Source organism: Anas acuta, chromosome 20 (assembly GCF_963932015.1).
Source record: "Anas acuta chromosome 20, bAnaAcu1.1, whole genome shotgun sequence".
Classification (NCBI taxonomy): domain Eukaryota; kingdom Metazoa; phylum Chordata; class Aves; order Anseriformes; family Anatidae; genus Anas; species Anas acuta.
This window is the reverse complement of record NC_088998.1, coordinates 8,010,647-8,033,580: the sequence shown is the minus strand read 5'-3', so window position 1 is coordinate 8,033,580 and position 22,934 is coordinate 8,010,647. Positions and strand designations below refer to the sequence as shown.

At 42.0% G+C, this 22,934-nt stretch overlaps 1 protein-coding gene and 1 long non-coding RNA gene across 19 annotated transcripts in view; one reads left to right on the top strand and one right to left on the bottom strand.

The window, feature by feature from the left end:
• Window positions 1-2,924: 2,924 nt before the first annotated feature.
• The window catches only part of FNBP1 (formin binding protein 1), a 92,378-nt gene continuing 72,368 nt past the window's right edge, over window positions 2,925-22,934 (bottom strand). For 3 of the 18 annotated variants that reach the window (XM_068656474.1, XM_068656480.1, XM_068656485.1), the window contains 7 exons: window positions 16,479-16,493; window positions 12,768-12,877; window positions 9,999-10,131; window positions 8,712-8,833; window positions 8,101-8,240; window positions 7,077-7,235; window positions 2,925-4,433 (listed from right to left, as the gene is read on the bottom strand). In XM_068656474.1, coding sequence (XP_068512575.1) covers window positions 4,399-4,433; window positions 7,077-7,235; window positions 8,101-8,240; window positions 8,712-8,833; window positions 9,999-10,131; window positions 12,768-12,877; window positions 16,479-16,493 — 714 coding nt within the window. In that variant the 3' untranslated portion in view covers window positions 2,925-4,398. Of the gene's footprint in view, window positions 4,434-5,828; window positions 7,236-8,100; window positions 8,241-8,711; window positions 8,834-9,998; window positions 10,132-12,767; window positions 12,878-16,295; window positions 16,332-16,478; window positions 16,494-19,835; window positions 19,923-22,934 lie in introns of those variants that run through there. The other 15 variants (XM_068656476.1, XM_068656482.1, XM_068656486.1 and 12 more) reach the window with 9 other exon arrangements.
• Window positions 8,190-16,200, top strand: LOC137842471 (uncharacterized). The gene is made up of 2 exons (XR_011089076.1): window positions 8,190-8,325; window positions 8,476-16,200. It is a non-coding gene; the product is annotated as an uncharacterized lncRNA (long non-coding RNA).

The following is a 22,934-nucleotide window of genomic DNA, read 5'->3' as shown; positions in this document are numbered from 1 at the left end:
GGTTGTGCCTGCCCAAAGGTGCAGGCTCCTGAGCCCCTTTAATTAGCTTAAAAAAACATATAACCTTTTGCTGGTTGATGCTCACAGGTATTAAGCACCATAATACGACAGCTACAGTCCTAATTGTAGGGCTGAGGGACGTTGTGCTACTGGAAACAAAAATCGGGATCTTGAGTGGAGAGAAAGGGACAAAGTTATGGAGACAACATGAAACTAATTCAAAAGTTACTTCATCCTGAGTGGGGATGACCAAAGCAGTCCCCAGCGTGGAGAGCACATGATTCCTGGACACGTTTCCGTATGCTGACCCCGCACAGAAGCGCAGCAGGCAGCAAAACGCCACGCACACACGTTTGTCTGCAAACTAAACCTGAGAGGCTGCATTTTAGGGTTGCTAGCCAGAGCGGCTTCCATAGCAATTTCCTCCAATTCTGGGGATTTTACAAGAGATGCTGAGGTTCCCTAAGAGCAAGTAGATTTCCCCCAGTGATGGGCTGATTTATGAATAAATTAGGCCCTCAGGAGCTATTGGGAGCAACTGACTCTTACAGGGCTTAACCACATACAAGATTAATATCCTAGCAACAGTAAAGATGCAGGGGAAACCAACACTTTCAAAGTACAGAGGTTTAGAAAGCAATTGACCCCTTTTTTAGGCAGTTTAGGTCCAGATCATGTGGTATTTGGAGATATTAAAACTTCCTCTCCACTGCATGACATGATACAGTACAGCATCACTTATGCTACTTCTGCTTCAAATAAAACCACGTGGAAACAGGGTGGCTGAGGAGTAAGTCACAATTCCTGTCTGGCTTCTGGGTCGAGGTCCAGTCCACGATAAGGTGGGAGAACGAAATAGAGTGCAGTTTCTTTTTTTCTTCTCTTTTATTTTTCTAAAAAAATTCTGTTACTCAAACATTAACTGATGAGAACGCACAAAGAGGTCATGCAAAAGGAGAAGGCAAGTCTGAAACGCTGAAAAACAAACCAACAAAAAGAAAACTGCAACGAGATTAACGACGAGCCACAAAATAACGTGGCCCTCAGGAAGGTGGGCGCAGGCAAGGCAACAGGGCGAGCATGCAGACCGAAACAAGAGCAAAATGAGGTCTTTGTGACAAGCAAAATGGGGCTTCAAACCAAAACGCCAGTGTCTGTGTTCGTGTGTGTGTGTGTGTCTGTGTGTGTGTGAGGAAGAGGAGGGAGAAAGGAAGGGGGAGTAAAGAGGAGGGAGCTGAGAGAACAAGCAGGAAAGCAAGTGTACATACGTGAGCTTGAAGGCTTTCAGGAAACAGCAAGGTCATAGGGATTTAATACTTGGAATGAGCATCAGCCTAGATTTAAAAAAAAATAAAGGCTGAAAAGTATTAGTGACCTTTTGGGGAAAGCAGAGTATTGAATAATGCACGTGGATAAAGTTTAATATCCGCAAATTCAGAGTCCAGTCCAGCTGCCGTAACACTGTTCCCGGAGTGGCTTTCTGTGTGTATTACACCTCCTTTCCAAGCTACCTGATGAAACTACCCGCAGGATTAGCGCTAAAGGCACCACGTGAAATGCTGATGGACCAGTGCGTACATTCAGATGGACTGAGGAACAAGGGAGGAGAGAAGACAGACCAGTACATGCGTGGGACTCCCTGGTTACCCTTCGCAAAGGGCAGCCAGCGGTCCTGTGACTGGTATCGGGAGCAACTGGGTGGGGGAAGTGTTGGTTATTTTTTTATGGAAGGGCAGTGCCAAGCTGGCAGAAGAGTAAGGAAGGCTGATAAGTTAATCTGAGCCACAAGTAGCATGCCATGAAAAAGAGCAAGCATCTGAATGATACTGGGATGGAATTTAGGTCTGAGTTTTTCAAGTGGGAACTCCAGACAAGACTGGGAGTCTGGCTTTCCGTGGGTGTATTTTAACTGCCTGCAGGGTAAACAGACCATTTTGTTTCTCCTTCTGTGACAAGCTCGCCCCGAGGTTCTTGCACCAGCACAAACACCTTTAGGAATCTAAAACATAAGAAAGACAAAAAGAAAGAGACTGGATTAGAAAGAGACTGGGGAAAAAGGAATCCCTTAAGAGTTGCACTGCCTGCAGGAGATTAAAGGAAATCCAAGCACCTACCAGGTTACAAAGAGTTAAGAAAAGCTCCTGAACTCAGGCATACATCACCAGCAGTCATCATTCACCCTCAGCCCTTCCCTCCAGGAAGCATCTCTGGATCACTGCTCCCCCCTGGGAGGAGGATGTAAAACCCTGGAGCAGGACCCTGCCAGCACTTTCTCAGTGCAACAGTAGAGAAAACAAACAGCTTTCTCCTTTTCGATCTGCTCAGAGTGCTGTAGCTGATCAGGTGATAGCTCCAAAGACCATGACTGATACTGAAGAACAACATGAAGCTAAAACACAAAGAATTTCGCAGATGAGACCAGACTAGCCATCCTTTACACAACGGGCTGTGAAGATCCTTCACTTCTAAGGGAAGCCCAGTAAGAAGCAGGTAAGTGACAGTGCTCTTAGCTTCTAAACTCACGCTTTGTCACATCCCTGTAACCACAGACCGCTGGCTGAGGGTAAGTTTTCTCTGTGGTCAAATAAAGCTACAATCCAGGAGTTTGATTTGGCTGAAGAGGCTGCTGTATCAAAAGGGATGGATATAGGATGAGTCCAAACTTCCCTGACACTTGGGAGCAGGTTGGAACCTTCAGATCTCCTTTGCACACACTTCCGTAACAATAACAAAAGAAAAAAATCCAAACGATAGCACAAAAAATGTTTTCACAGATTCACAACAAAATATTCTTCCTGAAAAAGAACTGCATTTATACTTCGTGTATCTCTGTGTGGGAAGCAAGTGAAAAGCAGCTCTGGACCATTTCTTTGCCATTAATAAAGTTAAACTTAAATGAATAGCCATTAATAAACTCACAGGAATGAGAAAATATAATGTTTATTAGAAGAAGACACCACGGTACATCAAGCTATAAAGAGATTCCTGACAGATGATGATTCTTCAAAAAATAGGAATAGAAATGGAACAACCACACTGGCCAGATTTAACAAACTTTAACACAAAACAAAAGTTTCTATGCAATTCCAACCAGATGCAGGCAGCTGAGTAACCAAAAAGGCTTATCAATGTAAGGACTGAATAGTTACCAAAACAACAGCTAGGTTAAGCAGAACAACAACCTATAAAACCATTTATATTTATATATTTATATAAAAGGATAAAACCAATTCAAATTCAAGTAACTTTAGTTTTTTAAGTTATGTTATATACAATTTTTTTTTATACTGGGAGAACTAAGGACAAGTATTTAACAAAAGGATTTAAAAAAAGATACGGTCCAGTTTATAATTAATTACCATTTCCTAAATAATTTGGCAAGCATTAAATAATCAGATATATCCTAGATAAAAAGTGCATCAGCATGGTTAACTTTCACCTATTTATTTATATAAGTCAAGGCTCTGCCTAACGGTTAGAGCAAGCAAACAGCAGAGCCACAATGCTGTCTGTAAGGGATTTATTTATATAATTGGGGGGTGGGGAGGTAAACAGGAACAGACCCACAGTGGCAAAGGAACTGAAATGCTAATCAGCTCAGGGCTCCAAAGCTGTTTTTCCTTGTTGTTGTTCTCCCCCCAGGAAGTTTAATTTCACACATCAGTCTGCTCACTGCGCATCAACCCAAGCAGCCAGTCCTTCTGGTGGGAGCACACAGCATTTTTGCTCGGTGCAATGCAGAGTTTACAGAACACCAGTTACTTCGTGCAAGTTTCTCGTGTGTATCACATTTTATTTCACAACATCCCTCAGTGAAAGGGAGCTTTGTTCCCAAGCAGATTGAGGTACCACATTTAATAACACAGAATGGTCAGTCTTGGGCAAAAAGGTCCAACTAGTTCCAGTATTTGTCTGTTGTCAGCACCAGACACCTGACAGGTAAAAGCCCTGCAAGAAGCGACACCAACGTGCGCAGAGGAATTGTGTTCCTTGTCCCCTAGCAGTTAGAGGTTGGCACAAATCCCAAAACGTGAGCTTACAGCCAAGAGATCCAGTTCTGAGTCTGCACGGTTTTAGCATTTATAATAATTTCCTGCATGCATCACAAGGAGAATGAACCGTGTTGGCTCTCCTTTATGTTAGGAAGGACAACAATGCTGTTTACAACTGAATTGGTACAATCAGGCCAGTGCTTTTATTGGCAGTGATGCACATTTAAATTTCAAGGAGAACTTATACATGCATCAGCCCAGGGAACGGTACCTAACGGAGTCTTTCAGTGATGGAGATATGACTTGTGCATTCATCTCTTCTAAAAGAAAACCTTCTGAAATAGATCTCTTAAAACAATCGTAGCAGCAACCCAGTAGGATAAAAGGTGAACAGGCCTATGCAAACCTACTCAGAGATTTTCTGAAGTGATTTGTACACATCTGAAAAAAAAAAAAAAAGGCAAAACAAGATAGACATTACCGTTCTTTTTGCAATAGGGTTTGCTACCAGCCTCTGACTGGAGGTATTGTAAACTTTACAGGCAGCCCTCATGCAAGTATTTGCAGAAACACACAGCCCTAGGCTGGCTTGCATGATGACTATGGTCAGAAGGGTGGCTGCAGCACACAACTTACCTGTCCCATCCATCTCAGGTGCTGTAGCACTACAGCCCTGACAACACAGCTTACAGCTAACTGGAAAAGCACACCAGCTGCCGAGTGGCTTTTCACAGTGCATTTAACAACCCCATTCTCAGGAACCTGCAGCTCATGACAGGCAAAGCTTCATCATGCAGGCAGGCCTGCAATGCTATCGATTCTGCTGGCTGCAAGAGTCATGAACATGCTCAGTTGGTGGAAACGCTCTTAGCACTTCACACAACTACATTTAGAGGTACCAGCTGCTCGAGCATCTTTTCAAAAGCAGGAAAGAATTACCAAAGGTTATAAATGCCTTAGCACTTAGTGACATTTTCAGGAAAGCTGTAGTTCCCATTTTAAGTATGCAAGGACTGAATAAGTCACTTCTACTGATGTATTAATATCAAATGAGAATATTCAACTTGCAATAAAGTTCGACTTTTAAACACAGCAGCATTTCCCACAAATCTTTATACTGCTACTCTGACATTTTTTGGGAATTCAAATTTTTCAGCAGAGATTTGAGAAAAAATATGTAAATATTATAGTTAATTTACATCAGATACTCGCACATCCAGTTGATTTTGTTCGTAAAGTCCAGCAAAATTAATGGAAAAACTTAAGGGATCAGGAATGCCCCCACTGTTGCTGCAGAAGTGACTGCAACTGTAGCAGCACTCACCTACCCCCAGCACAGACTGCCTGTTTAGGACCATTCAGCTTCATGCTGTAATTTGCATTATACCATTAACAGACTTTTTTCAGGAGAGTAAGTTAAAGAAAAGTTTCACTGCTCCAGTTAACAGGACTGTGCCAGAATTTGTCACCCTACCCAGAGAGATGCTTTGTTTCATTTCCTATCCAACCCACTGCTCTGCTCATAAGTAGGTGATTTGCTGTACCTGCCCTCTGATGTGAACCACACCACGTATCTTGGGCAGGAGAGCCATGCTTGTTCCTTGGGACAGATTTAAATGCCATACTAGCTTAGCTGTTTCAAGCAGCCTACTCTGCTGAAAGCAAATTTCTCCAGCAAAATAATCATGTGGCTTTCAACTACTGCCATACACAGAGCAGTCAATCTCCAAAGGAGAAAACACGGAATTATAAGAAGGGGCCTCTCATTCTGTGCTGTCTTGTTCTGAACATGAAGGAAAACGTACGATCCACAGCCGTCTTTCAAAGGTTAACAAAAGCAGACAGAGGGGCGCTAAGCTTTCTGCGCTCTTTTGCATCTCAACTGACTCTGTATTTGCCAACACAAACAAAACTACTGTATGATGGCAAAATACAAGACCCCCGACATTCATCTGCAGCAGACAAGGCACTGCGCTGTTTAATACTGAATCCAGGAACAGCGAACTAATCAAGTTATAGTGCTTGTTTACAGAGAGAGCTCTACTCTCTCCCAACTGTCTGCAAACCCCTGTAAGAATGGTTCAACTTTCTTTTAAATTGGATGAGGCAGCTTGCTTCACACCCAGAACTTCAAGGGCTAGGACACACAATAATCTGAAGGGTTAAATGACTAAAAAAATAACTGTTTTGGAACAAATGTCCTGTTTTGGAACAGGATTAAAATAATTTGTGTATTATATTACCAGGCGTTTACATGTTAGCATGTGTTCTAGCCAGTATTTCCCTGTCTGCTCTGCTTGCTTACACAAAACATCTATTTGTGAGGAGTCAAGAGCAAAAAAGGAAGCAGAAGATACCTCAGTCTAAACTCAGCATGCCTCCATTGATTGTGTGTGAGCAAAAGATGAAGCCATTTCTTATGGGTCATCTGAAATAACCGTATTTCATCTGAAATAGCAAATACATCCAAAAGACCATTTTCTGAAATGTATCAAGATGGAAAAGAATAGAGGATCTTCCTTAATGTCAATGATTTAAGGATGACACAGTGCCGTGTAGACACCTGGCAAGATCTCTCCTTCCTCTTCCAAGGAGGCTAACTAAATGATGAACAGCTTTCAATTCAAAAGGTCCCCAGAACTCATTAAGCTCTGAAAAGCTACAAGACTGAGATACAAAACAGCAGCTAAATATTTCCTATGTAACGGTTCACTGAACCAGTTTGGAACAATTGACTTGTGAATACCTCTGAGATGCCCCCTGGATATCTAAGGAAAGCCAATAATCATTCCAAACGGCTGTTTCCTGCACTAAGTTGCGCGTGCAATGGCAGTGACAGTTGAATAAGCACCTACTAGGAAAGGCTGCATTTTCCCTCTACCACACTATCCTCCTCTGATCAATAAAAAGCATGTTTTGCGTACAGCACACGGTATTAGTCCACGTACAAAATAATGCACTTTGTGGCATTGTACAGACTTTTAAAAGGCCCTCTCTGCAACGCAGAGCAGTTGCAGGGTTGGGTATCTCTGTGAAAGCAAATAAAGTAATAATAATAATGGTATTAAATATAAGTCATAGCACCTTTGGCATTTTTGTCCAAATAGACTTCAACATACGACGTGGGGACGTAGCCCTCCTCATCTTCATTCCTTCGGATTCGCGTCCACCCATCACCTTTGTCTTCTTCTATTACATAGAGCATTTCTCCTTCTGCTACAGAAATTGTTCCTTCATTCTGACCTGAAAGACACAGTAACATGGATTTTAGGCTACCCTGTGCAATGAGGATTAATAGATGGAGTAGGGGATGCTTATGGCGTGTAGGGGCAGGGTGCTGACACCTTTTTGTGTCACTGCAGCATGAACAAGAATATATGATTCTGGAGCCAAGAGAGCACGTTCAAAGAACCAGAGAAATGTGATCCTAACATCAGGGTTGCCATAGGAAATGCTATTGCCACCAACAGAGAAAAAGCACCCATGAGCCTCACAAAATTTCGTGTAGCTAATGTCCAGCTTTTACAACTGCTCTATTGGAAAGCAGTGATCACAGGCCAGAGCGTTTACTTACCACAGGCAGCCTAAAATTACAGGGCAATGTACATACCACTAAGATCTTTCTTCAAATGAGTATCATAATCCTAAATAATGCTACCCTTACACAAATTTCTCCTCGCAGAACTCCCAAACACGTAACATAACAGATTTTTCCACCAGCGGTTTGTATAGTGCTCCTGTGATAATATGATTAGAGCTTACCTCCCAGCAAGCAATCCCAGTCAAAAAAATCTCATGGAGACCTTCAGTAAGTATGGGATAAAGCACACTGAGGGAAGGAAATGCCTTAAATAGATAATGTTTTATTTCCTATTTCTCCCTGGCACTATAAGATGCACAGTTCTAGATATTTTTTTTCCTTGCTGAGGCCCTGCAAAATGCAAAGGAAATCATTGTTCTGATGCCTCTGCAAAACAGAATCACACCAAAGCCTCACTCAGCCTTTCTTTGCCTACTTAAGTGCTGAAGGGGTTAAACGGATGTTTCCCACTTGTCATAGGAACCAAACAAAACAGTAAGCAAAACAAGAGTAAAAGCTGAGTAATACCTTCAAACGTATAGAGCGCTTTACATGTTCCTATGGTTGGTAGTGGTTCTTCATCATCAAATTCATCATCAAAATCCGTTGCAGGTACTTTCATCTCAGTCTCCTGACTTTGCTCTTCTGTGTAACTGCCATCTGGGCTGCTCAAGAGAGGAAAATACAGAGCAACTATAGCAACCAGCCTCGGGAGCAAAGAGGATGGCTTGTTTACCAGATGCTTAAGGCAAGGTGAGCAACTCAAGCAGGAGCCACTCAGCAATTCCAAAGCGTGCTCAGGACAGGCTGCTACCACTAGCAGCTGTCACAACACAATGGGTAAGACTAATCATTTTTCTCTTCAAAAGCTGTAAGATATATCCACCTCACTTGCCTTCACAGCACTGAGCACTGGGGCTATTATAAATTTCATCATACTTAGAAAAGCAGCTGTTCGAGTTGGAATCTTCTATATGCTAAAAAGAGTGAGCAAGACTCCCTTCACCGAGTGCCTGCCTTTTGTCTGCTCATCGAATAAACTTCTGAACGCTGCAGAGCAACAGCTTCCCTGTTTAAGAAGCTCAGGAAATCAGGTTTAATGTCATTCCAAACAAGTCAGCTCTGTACAGATACTGTACCTCTCCCGGTCCTGTGCGCAGCTGTTTACTGCTGAGGTGTTCTGGGCTTCATACAGCCCGCTCTGCCGTCGGGCTTGTTCAGTCCGCATGGGCAGCCTGCCCTCCACCTCGGCCAGCCAGCCCTGCGAAGGAAAAGCAGCGGTCTCACACATCCCCGGTGCTTAGACTTGCAGGGGGACATATGTTGTTTTTACTTTGCTTTGTTATGTTTGACATTCAGACTACGGAACTAAAACCAGATTGTAAATATTTAAAAGTTTTCTTTTGAGTTGCAGTTGTTGGGTATAAATAGATTCTGTATGTTCAACATTTATTAAAACTCATGGTCTTGCCACAAAACACGCTTACTGAAAACTTGATTCTTTTGTGACGCTGGGTGCTGAAAACATCGAGTTAAGAGGAGCAGTTAATAGCTGTTTGGACATGCTGCTGCTCTCGTCACAATAAAGTACGAAGATATGTGGCAGTTTAAGTAGTCTCAATAACATCAGACACGCAGCAGTCTTAGTGACTGCTGAATGCAAGAGGAGTAATCTGGGGAGAAAAAAAGAGCCAGTGATTTTCAAATGGCTAAGCAAGCAATGGATAGTAAAGCCAACGACTGCAAGAAACATCTAAAATTAACGAGCTTTATATCTTTTTATGTTCATAGCCTAACTTAGAGAGTGAAACCTTTCCTCAGTCCCATAATCCTTCCGGTGTAATTATAATGGGATACACTTATAATTGCTTCTTATATTCTAAATATTTCTCATACTCTTGAGATTTTGCATCTCTAAGAAGCCTTCTGTTAATGGCAGACTGTTCCTTAAAATGTATTTCTTCTGATGGCTTCTGTCTTGCTGTTAAGACTTTAAACAGTGCTTCACATTTACGTTCCTCTGATTTTCCACAGACATCTGTAACATGATGCTTCAGATTATTTAATTAAATAAGCATCCAAACCCCTCTGAGCAGTCCAGAGAGTGCTACAGTTTCTCTTATTCTCTACTTAGCATAGCTCGTTTTCTGTGGCAAATTAAAGAGCATGCAAGTTGGCTGACAATCATAAGAGATGGTACATATTTATGTTACACAAATAGGCTGAAAGATCTCAATTAACTTAAGTGCTTAAGTAGCACTTCCCCATACATAGGGAGAAAATGCTTCAATACATCTCTATCTAGAAATGCACTGAAGCACCTGCTTAGAATCGAGCATGTGCTGAGCTACTTTCCACTGAAGCAAGGCGTATTCACTTAGACCAGCATCACTAATGTACATTTACTCTTGTATGTCTTCCCATACCTCAAATTTCTGAACTTCTAATCGTAGCTTTTCAATGTTCTGTCCGAGTTCTGCTAATCTGTGGTCCACACTTGCTGGATCTCCCATCTGTGGGTTCTTGATATACACATCTTTCATTTTCGTTAAGGCATCTCTGAAAGAGAAGAAAAACAATGCATATAAATGCTAGTGCACCTGGGGGCAAATCTCTTTCTCTAAATGAGGGAAAGCAAAAGGATAATAGACTGCCTTTTCTTTACTCTGTGGTTCAAGTCTCATCTGTTAAAATGGTAATGGGGAACACCCAGACAGGGACTTTTGTCTTGTATAGAACCAACCATCGAAAAGTGACAGCAAAATCACTCACCAAAAGAATTCACATTGTCAGAGGTGGAAGGAAAAAAAAAAAAAGCGTCTGTGACACCTTTACCTACAAGGTAATGAGAGGCACTGTCCACAAGCCTAACTCTTCAGTTCTTACATTAGAAGGAGCTTCTTCCTCTACAACCAGCACAGGGTTTTTTTACATGAGCAAGGCTGGCAGCTGGAACATCACCAGAGAACCGTTTGACCACACAGATGTACTGCACTGCTACAAGCACACACTGCATTGAGACCAAATGACTCGAGCTCCATGTGGCCCACATGAAGAACCTCAGCAGAGATGTGACTGGACGCTTGGATAATTGCCTTTTGCAAGGCAAAAGAATGAATTTGGTATTGACTTTTAGCCTGACACACTGTTTTACTTAGTACTATGACTTCCACTTGTCAGCCCAAAGGGTGGGGTGGCAATCTCGACGGGGTACGACAAACAATTGCATCATTCTCCTCCATCACAGGCTGAAATCCAATTGAGAAGCTAGGACGAAGAGCTGGAGATGGATGTATTAATAACAAAAACGGAGTGATAACCAGGAATTCCTACCTTGCTTGTTGGATTTTGTCCTTTGCAATGCAAATCATTTGTAAGATATTTATTTCACACTGCTTAAAATGAAGCGAAATCCAGATGGTTTGCATGTGTCACAGCATAGCAACAGATGGACCTTAGGCCACATAATGCGACCCTGCATCCTGTTAAGTTATACATTATTTTTACTAGACTGTTTCTGGGGGCTGTGTTTCATATCAAGCCAGATGCCAAATGCCTTGGGTTTCAGAGTTGTTAATTTTAGGGCCTACTATGATGAATTTACCAACATGAATGTAGTACATGCATGAGATCCCTTAGGGAAGCCTGCGGAGCTTTCACTGACAGCAATGTGCTGCCTTTGACGTGAGGCAAGCTGAAGCTGAACTTAAGGAAAAAAGTTATCTGCATGATGAACGTTTCAGAGCTGAGAGATGGCTGACTTACGAGCCAATTTCCTGTATTACTGGCACAGCTATTCAGCTTTTCTCTAGGCATTACTTGGGGGGAGAAAGGTTAATGTCAGTCCCACGACTCAAGTTAACACTCTTTATATTTTAGAGTTTCCCACCGAACTCTTGACAATTGCAATCCTGTGCCTGCTTTTGCTTTGTGTGTAGAGAAAATGAGAAAAAGAGTGGGTGGCAAGGAAGCGGGACTGCTCTGTGGTTGAAGCCCTAAGGGACAATATTGCAAACCTATGAGTCATGATGATTTTAATTTTTTAACTCTTGCTTAACTGCTGGTGCTACTTCCTCAATTGTTTACTATCTTCATTTTAAAATCGCTTCATTCTGCTCTGATTTCATATCAGGTTTTAATATTGGGTTACCTCAGAATCAATACAGAGCAGAAAGGAAAGTACATACAGAAACAAATGTTAAGTTATCACAGAGGGAAAAATGCTATGGAAGTAATATAACCATGTGCAGTCTTCCTTTCTCTTTCATGATATAAAATGTAAAAGAAAGAGTCTGGGTTACCAAACCAACATAAATAGGATCTTCAAAGCAAAATAGCAGAAAATGTAGGCATATCTTCGCAAATGCGAAGCAGTATTTTGGGATGGACTAATACCAGTGAGGCTGAGTCTTAAAATCATTCAGAGAAGAAAAAATTTGTCTCCTACAAACAGAGCATGCTGAATCTTTAATGCAACTGCAGGAGCCAGAATACCAGCAATCACTGGAAGCAACAAATACAAGCTGCCAGAATCAATAAAAAGTGTGTAACTAAAATGGTCTTGTTCTCAACCACAATGATAAACAAAGCCTTGTAGAGAAAACATCCACAAAAGCACAGGACTCATCTTTTCTGCTTCCAGGAAATGTATGCTACAGACAGAGTAGCAGACCAATCAATCTGCACTTCTGACGATGTTATCACGCTCATAAAAGCCTCTTTTGTTGGGATCTACCCATGCCCACCTTTGCCCATCATGTGTTTATAGCTGACCTGCTAAGTGCTGAGAGGTCTGATTGTGCTCCTGATTGAGAATGTACTTACACCCTGTACTTACCTAAAATAAACAAACAAACAAAACAGAAACCACACAGCCATCACCCACCCCCAGTACCAGATCACATCAGCCAAAAACTGTCTACAAAATTGTGTATCTAACACTGATCTTTGTCTAGGTCGTGACTAAACTGCTACTACTCTGCTGCAAAGAGCCAAGACAGAATCTCCACAAAGAAGGAAAAATTGTTTGCAGTTATCGCATATCTAATTCCCATTTTTCTCAATATGTAACCTCCGTGCCTTTTCTTGGAATAGCACCTTAGAAAACCCTAGAACCTTGCTCTTACTTTTCAGTTGTTTCAGGTCTGCTGTATAAGACCACCTATTTCATTTTTCATTGGGGGGCGTTGGCTTACCTTTGATCCATTTCCTTCTGAATGTCTTTGTTTAGTTCATCGACTTTCTGCTGAAGCTTCTTTCTTCTTTGCTCAGGTGGGAGATTGCTGAAGTCTTCTGGCCCAGCTCCCTGCAGAGTGGAATGGGGGAAAAAAGAAAAAATCAGGATCTAAAAGAATCATTTCAGGATTGCATTTTGACAGTATCTCACAAAAATCTGTGAAAAAAACACAATGAATGGTCTGAAGCATTGTAATTGCTTGTACTAGAACTTATCAGTCCCTAAATGGCTAGGAATCTGAGTGCCTAACTACTAATCCCTGGACCTCGTCCCACTTTCCTACCAAATGGCTATTGGTGATCAGCAACTAAAGAATGCCAGAATTCAATGGCAAAGCTGAAAACCCATTTTTATCCACATTTAATAGCAGATTTTAACAGAGTTCCAGTCTAATGGAAAGTTTGCTATCCCTGTCTTTCCCTACTCTTCTACAGACAGCAACCCTTTCAAGCAGTCGCTAGCTTCTACTCCTGTGTCACAGTCATGCTTCTTGTGCCCACTACTAATTGCTGGCTTGCTCTACGAAGTCTGAGGGTTGGTCCAATGTGCTTAACTTATGTCAGGACTCTCCTGAACACAGGAAGGCAACAGAAGCACTTAATCTGGGGTTATACAATTTAAGAGCACGTTGCACACTGTCTGGAATCCACGTTTCATGTCCAAGCCTCAGTATTTCCTTTCTTACTTCTATTGGCATAGCAATCAGGAATTTTATCAAAGCCACTTCAAATAGATTGAAGTCATAACTCAAGGAAAAAAATGGAAGACCACAGTGGTTCCCTTTGTGTGATTCTACTTTAAACCCCCCTTTTCTGCCCTCAGACTGCTATGGCTATTCTTGATTGTCCCAATGTGATATTGCAGGTAGACTTTCCATAAAATGTGCCCTCAGTATTTTCAAAGTACCAACAGTTTTTGGCTTTTAAGAAGGCAAGGAGGAAAGTTTGGGTGAGCTACAACAAACACATTTCAATGATAATTAGCTGCATTGTCAAAGAATGAGTTACTTTCATGTAATCTACAATTTGTAAAGGTTTTTCTTGTCTTGGTTTCTGCACATTCCACATGCCATTTCTAAGAGGGAATACTGGCATGTGCGAGACAGAAGGGGAAAAACCACAAAGCTGAGTAATGCAATTCAATAGCTCAGGAGCTTACTGAAAGCTGGTGAGCGAAGTTACAACATTAGTTTTACTCAAATGCCAAATGTTTCTCTGAGAGGAAAGTGATTTAGTGGACACTTGGCCACAAAAGCTGCCCATTAGACCCCTTTGGCTCTGCACTGAGTGTGCCCTCTGAGACAGGGCACTCTCTTCTGCGTTCACAGGACATGCCATCGATAAAGAAAGCATGCAGGTGTCAGAGGGATGGAGCACTACAGAGAGCTAATCTCCTCCTCTTCTGCTCTAGTAATTGCAAGAAAGCAGAGCAGAGCCTAATGAAATGTTCAGTACAAGACAGCACATGCAGCTAAATCAAAGCCTGATCTTCTGTGTAACAAACTCCTAAAATTCCATTTTATGATACAATGGGAAAGCAAATTTAAAATAAATGAGGGAAACAACTAAATAAGCCAGACTCATTCTAAAACTTGTGTCATTTGCAGTCCTTGCAGTTCCGAATTACTGCTCGCATTACTGGCTGCTCATGGTACAGGAAAGCTGTACTTTAATTAGTTCTTTAATGTTGATAGCATTTTGCTTCATAGTAACCCCCCCCGTCACGTTAACTGTAAAATATATTAAAACAGTTTATCTGCACACTAAAGCCATGCATATGTTTTTAAGGCAAAGCATCTGGATATAGCTTCATAAATGAGTAGTTAAAAGAAATGTTTTTAAGGTGTTCTACTCAATTCTATCCAGAAGACACCGAGATGCTTGAAAATATCCCCCGTTATACTAGATTTAGTCAAACCAATTTGGAAAAGCTTTTTTTATTTTTGATTCTTTGCTTCAACCTTACTCGAAAGCTCCAGGCTGGGCTAAATTCCGTATCTGTGCTGACAATGCTTCAGACCAAAGCACTAGTGTCACGTGGAAACGCATGCCTGAGAGCAGGTGAACTCACTGAGACTTGATTCCGTGCTTGGTAACTTCCCACCAGAACAGAAGCTACAGATCCTCTTCTAGCAGAAAAGAGTCAAGAAGCAATTTTTGCACATGCCGGGCACATTTCATGCTCTCAAGCAAAAGACGCCTGGGCTATCTCTTTAGTAGTAAGCACTGCCTGTGTTTTCTAGAAACGCACATCTTTTTGGTTTGTGTAGTTCTTGGGGAAAGGCCAGGTCAGGCATTTGTTTGGGGAGGATGTGTTCCTACTCACTAAGGCTTGGCTCAGCTACACATCACACTGACTTTGTGGCCAGGAAAACAACAAATGGAAATTCTTGGTATAAACTCTTTGGGCTAATAGGCCAGCGGATGGCAACAGCCAAAAGAAGGTGGTTTGCAAGTAAGCTAGGGATCTCCATCATCCCTCAGGCCTACCACAGGTCTTCAGGGAAGCAATACTGCAGTGAAGCCAAAGCGAGTCGCTGTGGTGCACAGTGCAGCAGCAGGGCTTGAAACCTCTGGAGACATACCAGAGCTACAGCAGGCAGCTCTCAGCGCACAGCCCTTTCCTCAGAATAAGCTGCTACGAACAGAACAGGTCCAAAATGATGCATCCATGAACAAGGTGTATGCAGGGAGGAGAGGAGGAAGAGGCAGAGTGCACCTAAAGGCACTGACTGGTGAGGAACAAGAAAACTTTGAAGCTAATGCAGTTCAGGAGCTACTGGGGATCCTCGGAAGCTCCCTGAAATTGCAACCAGTCATTTGTGGCTCCGGCATGCTTGCACCAAGTGGGTCAGCAAACCAGTCGCATTCCCCTTGTGACTGGGATCATCAAAGGCAAAGGAATCTCCACAAGCTATCAGGAACATCAAGGCGTGGAATATCTCAAGCAGTACAGTACCTTGAATGTAAAGCTGAGCACCCAATTTGCTTTCCCCATGAGGTTCACCCGTTCCCTTTCCAACCCAGTAACATTAGCTTACCGTAGTTCAAGCAACCTTCGCAGCTGCATCCGAGATAGAATTTAGGATTTGTACACATAATTTGCAAGTTCAAATCAGACTGAGTTAACCTTGTTGGTTAAGGTTTACAGAACTGTAATTAATATCATTATTAGTTATTCGGAAGGACTACATAGGGCTGTAAAATGTAGGCGGTGATGCAGATTTCCAGTAATACCTGGACACGGAAAGTAAACTTTGCAGCTATGTTACAGTTAAACAAAATGCATGCATTTCTCTCTGAAAAGGGTCCAAATATAGACACCTTTATTTCTTTTAATGTTTTAATTTATACTTATACAGTAGCAGAATTACTTGATACTGTTTTTCTACATTTTCGTAGCCCTAGATTACAAAAATAAAAGCTAAACTAGATATTAGAGTTAATTTTTTTTTAGCAACTTATTAGAAAGACTGAGTTCCGATCACCTCTATTAGACTCCAGACCTGTGTATTCAGAGTTATCTGATAAACATCAAAAAAAAAAAGCAAACACAAAGAAGAAACAAATTTAACAATTTCAGTGTCATGTCACATGTGGCACAGTGCACATTAACACACACAGAAAATTGTGATTAAAACACAGGACAGGCATGCTGTAAATGTGCTTACCAGCTTGAGAGAAAGCTTCATGTAAAAATTGGAGAGATACAGGGTGGGGGGAAAAAGAGAAAAAACAACAGTGCATCAGTAGAAGAGGAACTTTTCCAGGCTGACGTTACAATACAATGACACATACTCCCCTTGCTGTTGGAACGCAAAATGGGTAACGCTAACAGATCTGTGCAAAAGTTCACAAGAGGGCCCAGCATTACCAGCCAGCTGCCATTTCCCCGCCAGGAGCAGGGATGGAAGTGTTTGTTGTACCTCTGCGTGTGTGCTTCAGTACTGCAGGTGAAAATCTGCCCTGGCCTGGCTCATTTACAGCAGCTACCACAGCGATTCTCTCATTAATGCAACAACTTTGAAGTGGAAAAAGCCCTCTGAGCTTGCAAATGTATGCAAGTCGCTTTAGATCAAAAATGTTGAAACGCAGTCACAAGCATCAGCTGCTTTATGCAAGAGAAGGGGATGATGACGCCTGGCCAAAATGCCATGAAGAGGCACGGTGCTATTGCTCAGCCTCCTGCTGCACGGTGCCATCTCCAGGCACTGCCAGGAGCCAGAGCCTCGCTCGCAGGCCCGTGGCCAAATATCCCTATTTACTGGGGACAGCGCCATCCAGGCAGTCTCTTAAGCCATTTCATGTTCTTGAACAATTCAAACACAGACACTCATCATCTCAAATTTATTTTGGCCACACGGTCAGACAAGGTCAGGACCAAGAACAAGGAAAAAAAAGAATCCCTTCTCTTTATACCAAATCGATTCAATGACAGCCCAGTCCGACATTATTCAAGCCCCTTAAATGATTTACATGATCTAATTTTTCAAAGGTTAACACGTTTCCTGGTACAGAGCCAAAACGTTATCTTTTACTTACTCTGGGAAAGAAAAGAGACTGCAAAAAGTGAAGTGTACATGCTTAAAAAGCCTTCACAGCAGCACAGCTCGCCTCTGTCCTACATCACTTACACGTCCAGCTCTCAACAGTGCTGCAGGGCCTCAAACTGACAGGTGGACAAATGTGCTTGGGCAGGCGACCACCAAAATTACCAAAGCCCTCTTCCAGTGTTGCAAGATGTTATGACAGCTGCTATTCGTGACGTTTTCCAAGAGATAGGGAGCCTCAGTGTCACAGCGCCTTTCTGCTCCATGCCAAGGAGCACAAGCTGACTGCTATTCAAGATACAAACCCAGATTTTAAAGGGAAAATCAAACCTGCATCCAGCCTCCTCTTCCAGTAACCTGCACTGTGACTGCGCTGCCAGATCTCTGGGGACAGTCGTGAAATGCTCAATCCATGCAACAAACTGAAGTGCATAAATGTGTGTGCTGTATGTTAAAGACAGCTGAAAAGTGAAAACAGGGAAACGCCTCTTGCTCTAGGTGATGAGCATATCGTCAGACTTCTGCATGTTCTTTTCAAGAGTTCTCTGTAATTATTACCACTGAGAGCTCCCAGGTATGGTGCTCTCAGAATCAGATGCTCCATTTTTTATTTTGTATTTTTTTAGCAGATTTAAGATAAAGGTAGCTCTACATCTGTGGTGTTTTTGACAGCATGCCTAGCAAATACAGGATTTTCAAATAGAATAATTATCACTAGTTAGAATTTATACAGTGATATATACCAACCATTCAAAGAAAATATACGGTCTTAAAATAAATAGTGAAATCTTCCCTTTGAACTGACAATGCAGCAGTTAAACTTCCCTCTGAAGTTCATTCTTCTAGTACGTAAACACTTGACACTCACAGTGCAGTGAAGAAATTTACTCTCTTAGCTAAGAGGCCACTGAAAAACCAAACACAACTAATCCGTTTGAGAGAATAAATCACAGAAGAAGAGAAAATGAGCTACAACGTGTTGCTGAAGAAATTCAGCGGAGGCAGCTTTGGTTTGCGTAATTGCTTTAGCGTTCCTGTGAACTTTAGCATAGACGTGATCAGCACAAACTGAGATCCTCGTACATAGAGATACAGACAAGACTTATGGTGCGGAAGAAATATTTACCTATGAAGCGCTCTATCAAAGGCACAAATGTAGGCTACATGCGCTAGTTTCTACACACTACTCACTCTAAAGGCACTACGCTACTGCGAGGAACCATCTGCATCAAGACTAGTCTTTCGCTGTGCATTCAGCAAATTTGAAAGTGATTACAGACACTGTATGCCAAATTCGTACACTGTTAAGTATGACAAAAATAGAGAACTTATTAAAAGCATTTCCAAAAAGACCACATCGGGGCTTGTTACAACCAGTACAAATAACAAAGCAGCTCATGGACTGAAAACAGTGAAATGCTGAAATAAGTCATAGTCTGTTTTCCATTTTTGAAATGCATTGGTGATTTTACATGACAGCGATTCAATTGCTATAAGCAAATATAAGCAGACAAAATAAATCTGCATTAAACATTCACTAAGTAATTCTTTTGCCCACTCAGTTGGGTTTTCAGAGCTAGAAACTCGCTTACAGCTCCTGGAAGAACCGGAGCATTTTTCCCTCCAAACGATCAAATAAATTGCATTGCTAGAAAATACACAAATCTGTTTCAAGTTGTCAATTTAAACCACGTCTAGCTTAGTCTTGCAGGGAAAAGATGAAGAGCCTAAGAGCCACAAGCTTCAATAACACATGAGAGCATGAAAGCCAGCAAGTCCATGTGTTATTGGACAGTCACAGACACTAACCTCACTTACAAAAAACAGGGTTGAAATAAAGCACTGCACTTCCTAGAGGAAATTTTCTTTTTTTAGTGCTCCTGTAGCAATCTGCCCTATACAATGCTTTATCTGGGTATCAGATTTAGAGGTCACAAGTACCGATTCCATGAACTATCATCATTAGAGAGAGCTCGGGGAAGCTTCAGAAAGCTTTTCAGAGCACTCTACCAAGGTAAAGAACGTGTCACCGCACTGCTGTGAATCAGGGGTTGGCTCCTGCTGCTCCAGACTGCACTCATAAAATAATTCAGAATAAACGCATGGAACCCACCTGTAGTTCTTTTTACCCAGAACAACTGAGTTGTAAAAGCAGGTTGGGTAAGCCTACAAGCTTAACCAATTTATTTTTTTTTAGTTATTTCTTTTACAGCCACGCACACTTAAAGCTGTTCCCACTGTAGTCTGAATTTCACAGGTCCGGCTGCTTTAATTCTGCCAATTTCAGCATTTCCAGGACTAGCAGACAAATCTTCCTGCACACAACACAGTAAGCTGCAACTTGCCTCTCACCAAGATTGCAGTTTGCCATTTATCTTTGACAAAGCACATTTCCAAAGCACACTCTAGCGGCGTTGTAAGTGGGGTTAGCGACTGTGCAGCGACGGTATGGGCTGATCACACCATACGCGGACTTACAACATATTCCCTAGCCTCAATGGCACACGTGGGTGTCCCTAAAGTCCTCTTCATGAGTTCTTTGTGAATATACAAAGACTGTGTCTGCTGGTGAGTCAGCAAAAGAAAACACATCCGTTACGGTGGAGACTAGCACAGCACCTGCGTTTACTGCTTCTACAGCAAAAGACAGCTTGGCGCTTAACGAACCTTTAAGTGCAAAGTGGAAGCTTGTTAGATACCAGGTGAGTATTAGTAGGGTTTAGCACTCTCATAATATTTACATCTCGTATTTTTAAAGGCTAGCTTAAAGACGTCAGGTCAGAAAACATCTCTGCTGGAATAAACCACGGCTTTACCGACCCCACCCACCCAACACCCGGCTCTCGGCAGACACACACACACACACACTTGCATACAATAACGAGTATTCCTACAGGCGGGGAGCACAGCAGGTGAAAAGGGGTGGTTTGGGTTTATTTGCTATTTCTGCTCGCTCACAGAACAAACCAAGTAACAGTCACTCAGGCAGCCCAACCACCAAGCACTGGGGGAAGAGGGCGCAGGGCATCACACAGGCAGGACAAGGTGGTAAGGGGAAACGGTAACTGGTGCAATGGAAATCAAATGCCATCGTAATGAAGTCAACAACTTCCACTAAGAAGGAAACCACAAAAAACCCTCCACTGTGCCTTACGGGGCTGCCGGGAGGCTGGGGCTTGGGTAGCGACAGCGGGATCTGCATCCCAACTCCCAGCCCAGTCTCCGAGCGAAGAGAGGAAAAGCAAACCAGCACAGTGGCACGCGGCAGCTCGAAGGTGTAAGTTCTACCCCTGGATTTTGTTAGTTCAGAAGTATTGCTCTTTAAATAAAGGTGCTGATGTTACTGCCGGTATAGCAATAAAAGAAAAGAACACAAAATTAACATCAACTAGCAGAGTACCGAGTTTTCTTTGTCCTCAAAATGGAATTAGAAAAAGCAGAGCAAGCATAAATGAAATTATGACTTATGTAAGTGGTTCCTCATTTTTGTACTCTTCTGGCTTTAACTTCCCTAAAGAAACAGAGTTGATTTTGAGCACTATACTTTTTTTTTTTTTTTTTTTTACCATCTTTTTAAAGTGTTATTAAAAACAGCACTGAAAAACTCTGCTTAGAAGACTTTTTTCCCCCTCCTCTTCTAGTTCTGATCCATAGCAAATGCTGTAACAATTTTACATTATCCACTACAGTGGGCATTTCTGCTGTTGGGGTTGGAAGAAACTTTAAAGAAAATAGGAAAACATGATTAGAAAACCACAGACGCTGACAAGAGTCAGCACCTTTTTTTTTTGGTCCCTTTTTTTTTTTTTAAACAAAGAGACTAGGGTTTTGTATTGACAGTGACCACTGATACTGGTAGAGGTACCTCTACATTAACCTTGCATCTGTTCTAAATTGCCCAGGCATCTGTTTCCTTCCATGAAAACAAGATTCACTGGATTTTTAGTTTGGAAGCAAAATTAAAACCAGACAGGGCACAGGACATATCATTACTAATTACATAATTCATTTTAACAGTCACCAGTGATTTTTCTGCTTTAGTTTTGTAATTTCTCTTTCCAAATGCAACATAAGATGCTAACCCAGAACTTCTAAAGGAAATTAATAAAACATGCTGCCTCTCCAGACACATTCAGATCTTAAAGACTTCATGGAGGAATTGTACGGGAATCCATTCCGTCCCATTTCAAGGATCAATTACAACTCGCAGTTCTGCTGCTTGCATTTATCCTGCTAAGCTTTTGTTATCTACTAGGCCTGCTCACAATAAGTAGTTCCTTTCCATGCACTTCTTCCTTAAACTAGTGCAAAAAAGGAGTTTCCTCTGAAATAAACAAATTGTTACACTGCCTTTTGTAGGAGTTAACAGCTCAGTTTATCCACAAAGCCAGGAAGGACCTGACATGGTCCCAGGACACGTACCTAGGGACATGGTTTAGTGGGTAATCCTGGTGGTAGGGGGTGGCTGGACCAGATGATCCTGGAGGGCTTTTCCAGCCTTAATGATGCTATGATTCCACGACCTGCTTCTTGACAATTTGCTTGAGTAATCTACGATAATTTTAATTACCTAAATGCTGAAAATCTCCTGTGGCCTTTACTGCAAGGTGTCTGGCTAGAGTGGAATTTTGCCTCTGAACACAACCAGCAGTGCAGAGACAATTTTCAAAGCAAATGAAATTCTTCGGTGTCCAAAGCCAAGCACCCATAACGTTGTACTGTCCTCTCAGTTCCCTGTGTGACCTTTCCAAAAGTTGCTTCACTCCCATGTATCTGTACGGGTGAAACATTGTGCAGAGAGCTTCTCCCCACCTCCTCATCTGATTTCTCTGCTAAGATCACAATCCAGTATTTGCAACGTTACTGCTCGTGAGCAAAATTCAGATGCTCTTGGATTTGGCAATAGGACAAGAAGATGGAGAGGAACTGAGGAAAGGATATCTTACAAAATTTAACAGTGTAAAAGCAGAATTAACAGTATTATCTAGCTATGCTGAATATAAGCAGGCCACATCAGAGCTCTCAGATGAAACAAATGCCAACTTATTTTTTCATCTCATAAACAAACAGGATTGGGGGGAGAGGATTGTCTTTTTTTTGCCTGGTTAGAATTTTATTTCTGAAGATCACGAAGCACTTTCTTGACCTTTTAGTCTGAAAGCCCAAATCACCAAGGACCTTTGATACGTGAACTTTACAAATTCTCCAGTCAGACAGAGCAAGCTGCCAGGTCTCAGCAGCCCCTCCTGCTCCGTGTTTCTAGATGCACTCAGTGGCCTGAATTTGCCCCTCTAGAAAAAGCTACAAAGATCTGAATGCTGGCCACCAACTTTGTTGGGTGAGTCAGGCAGGAAAACCATTTAGATACAAACATCCTGGTAGCAAACAGGGGAAGGAAACAAAACCGGAGACCTTCGCAAAAGGTTCAAATCAAGATTTAGCAAGAGCCGCCTTTTTCACGTTTTTAATGAACATGTCAGCAGAAATTAGAGGGACTCCAGAGAAAGCTAGAGGAAAATATTCTCATCATTTCACTTTTCACACAAACCAGTGTAAAACAAAGCATGCTTAAGACCT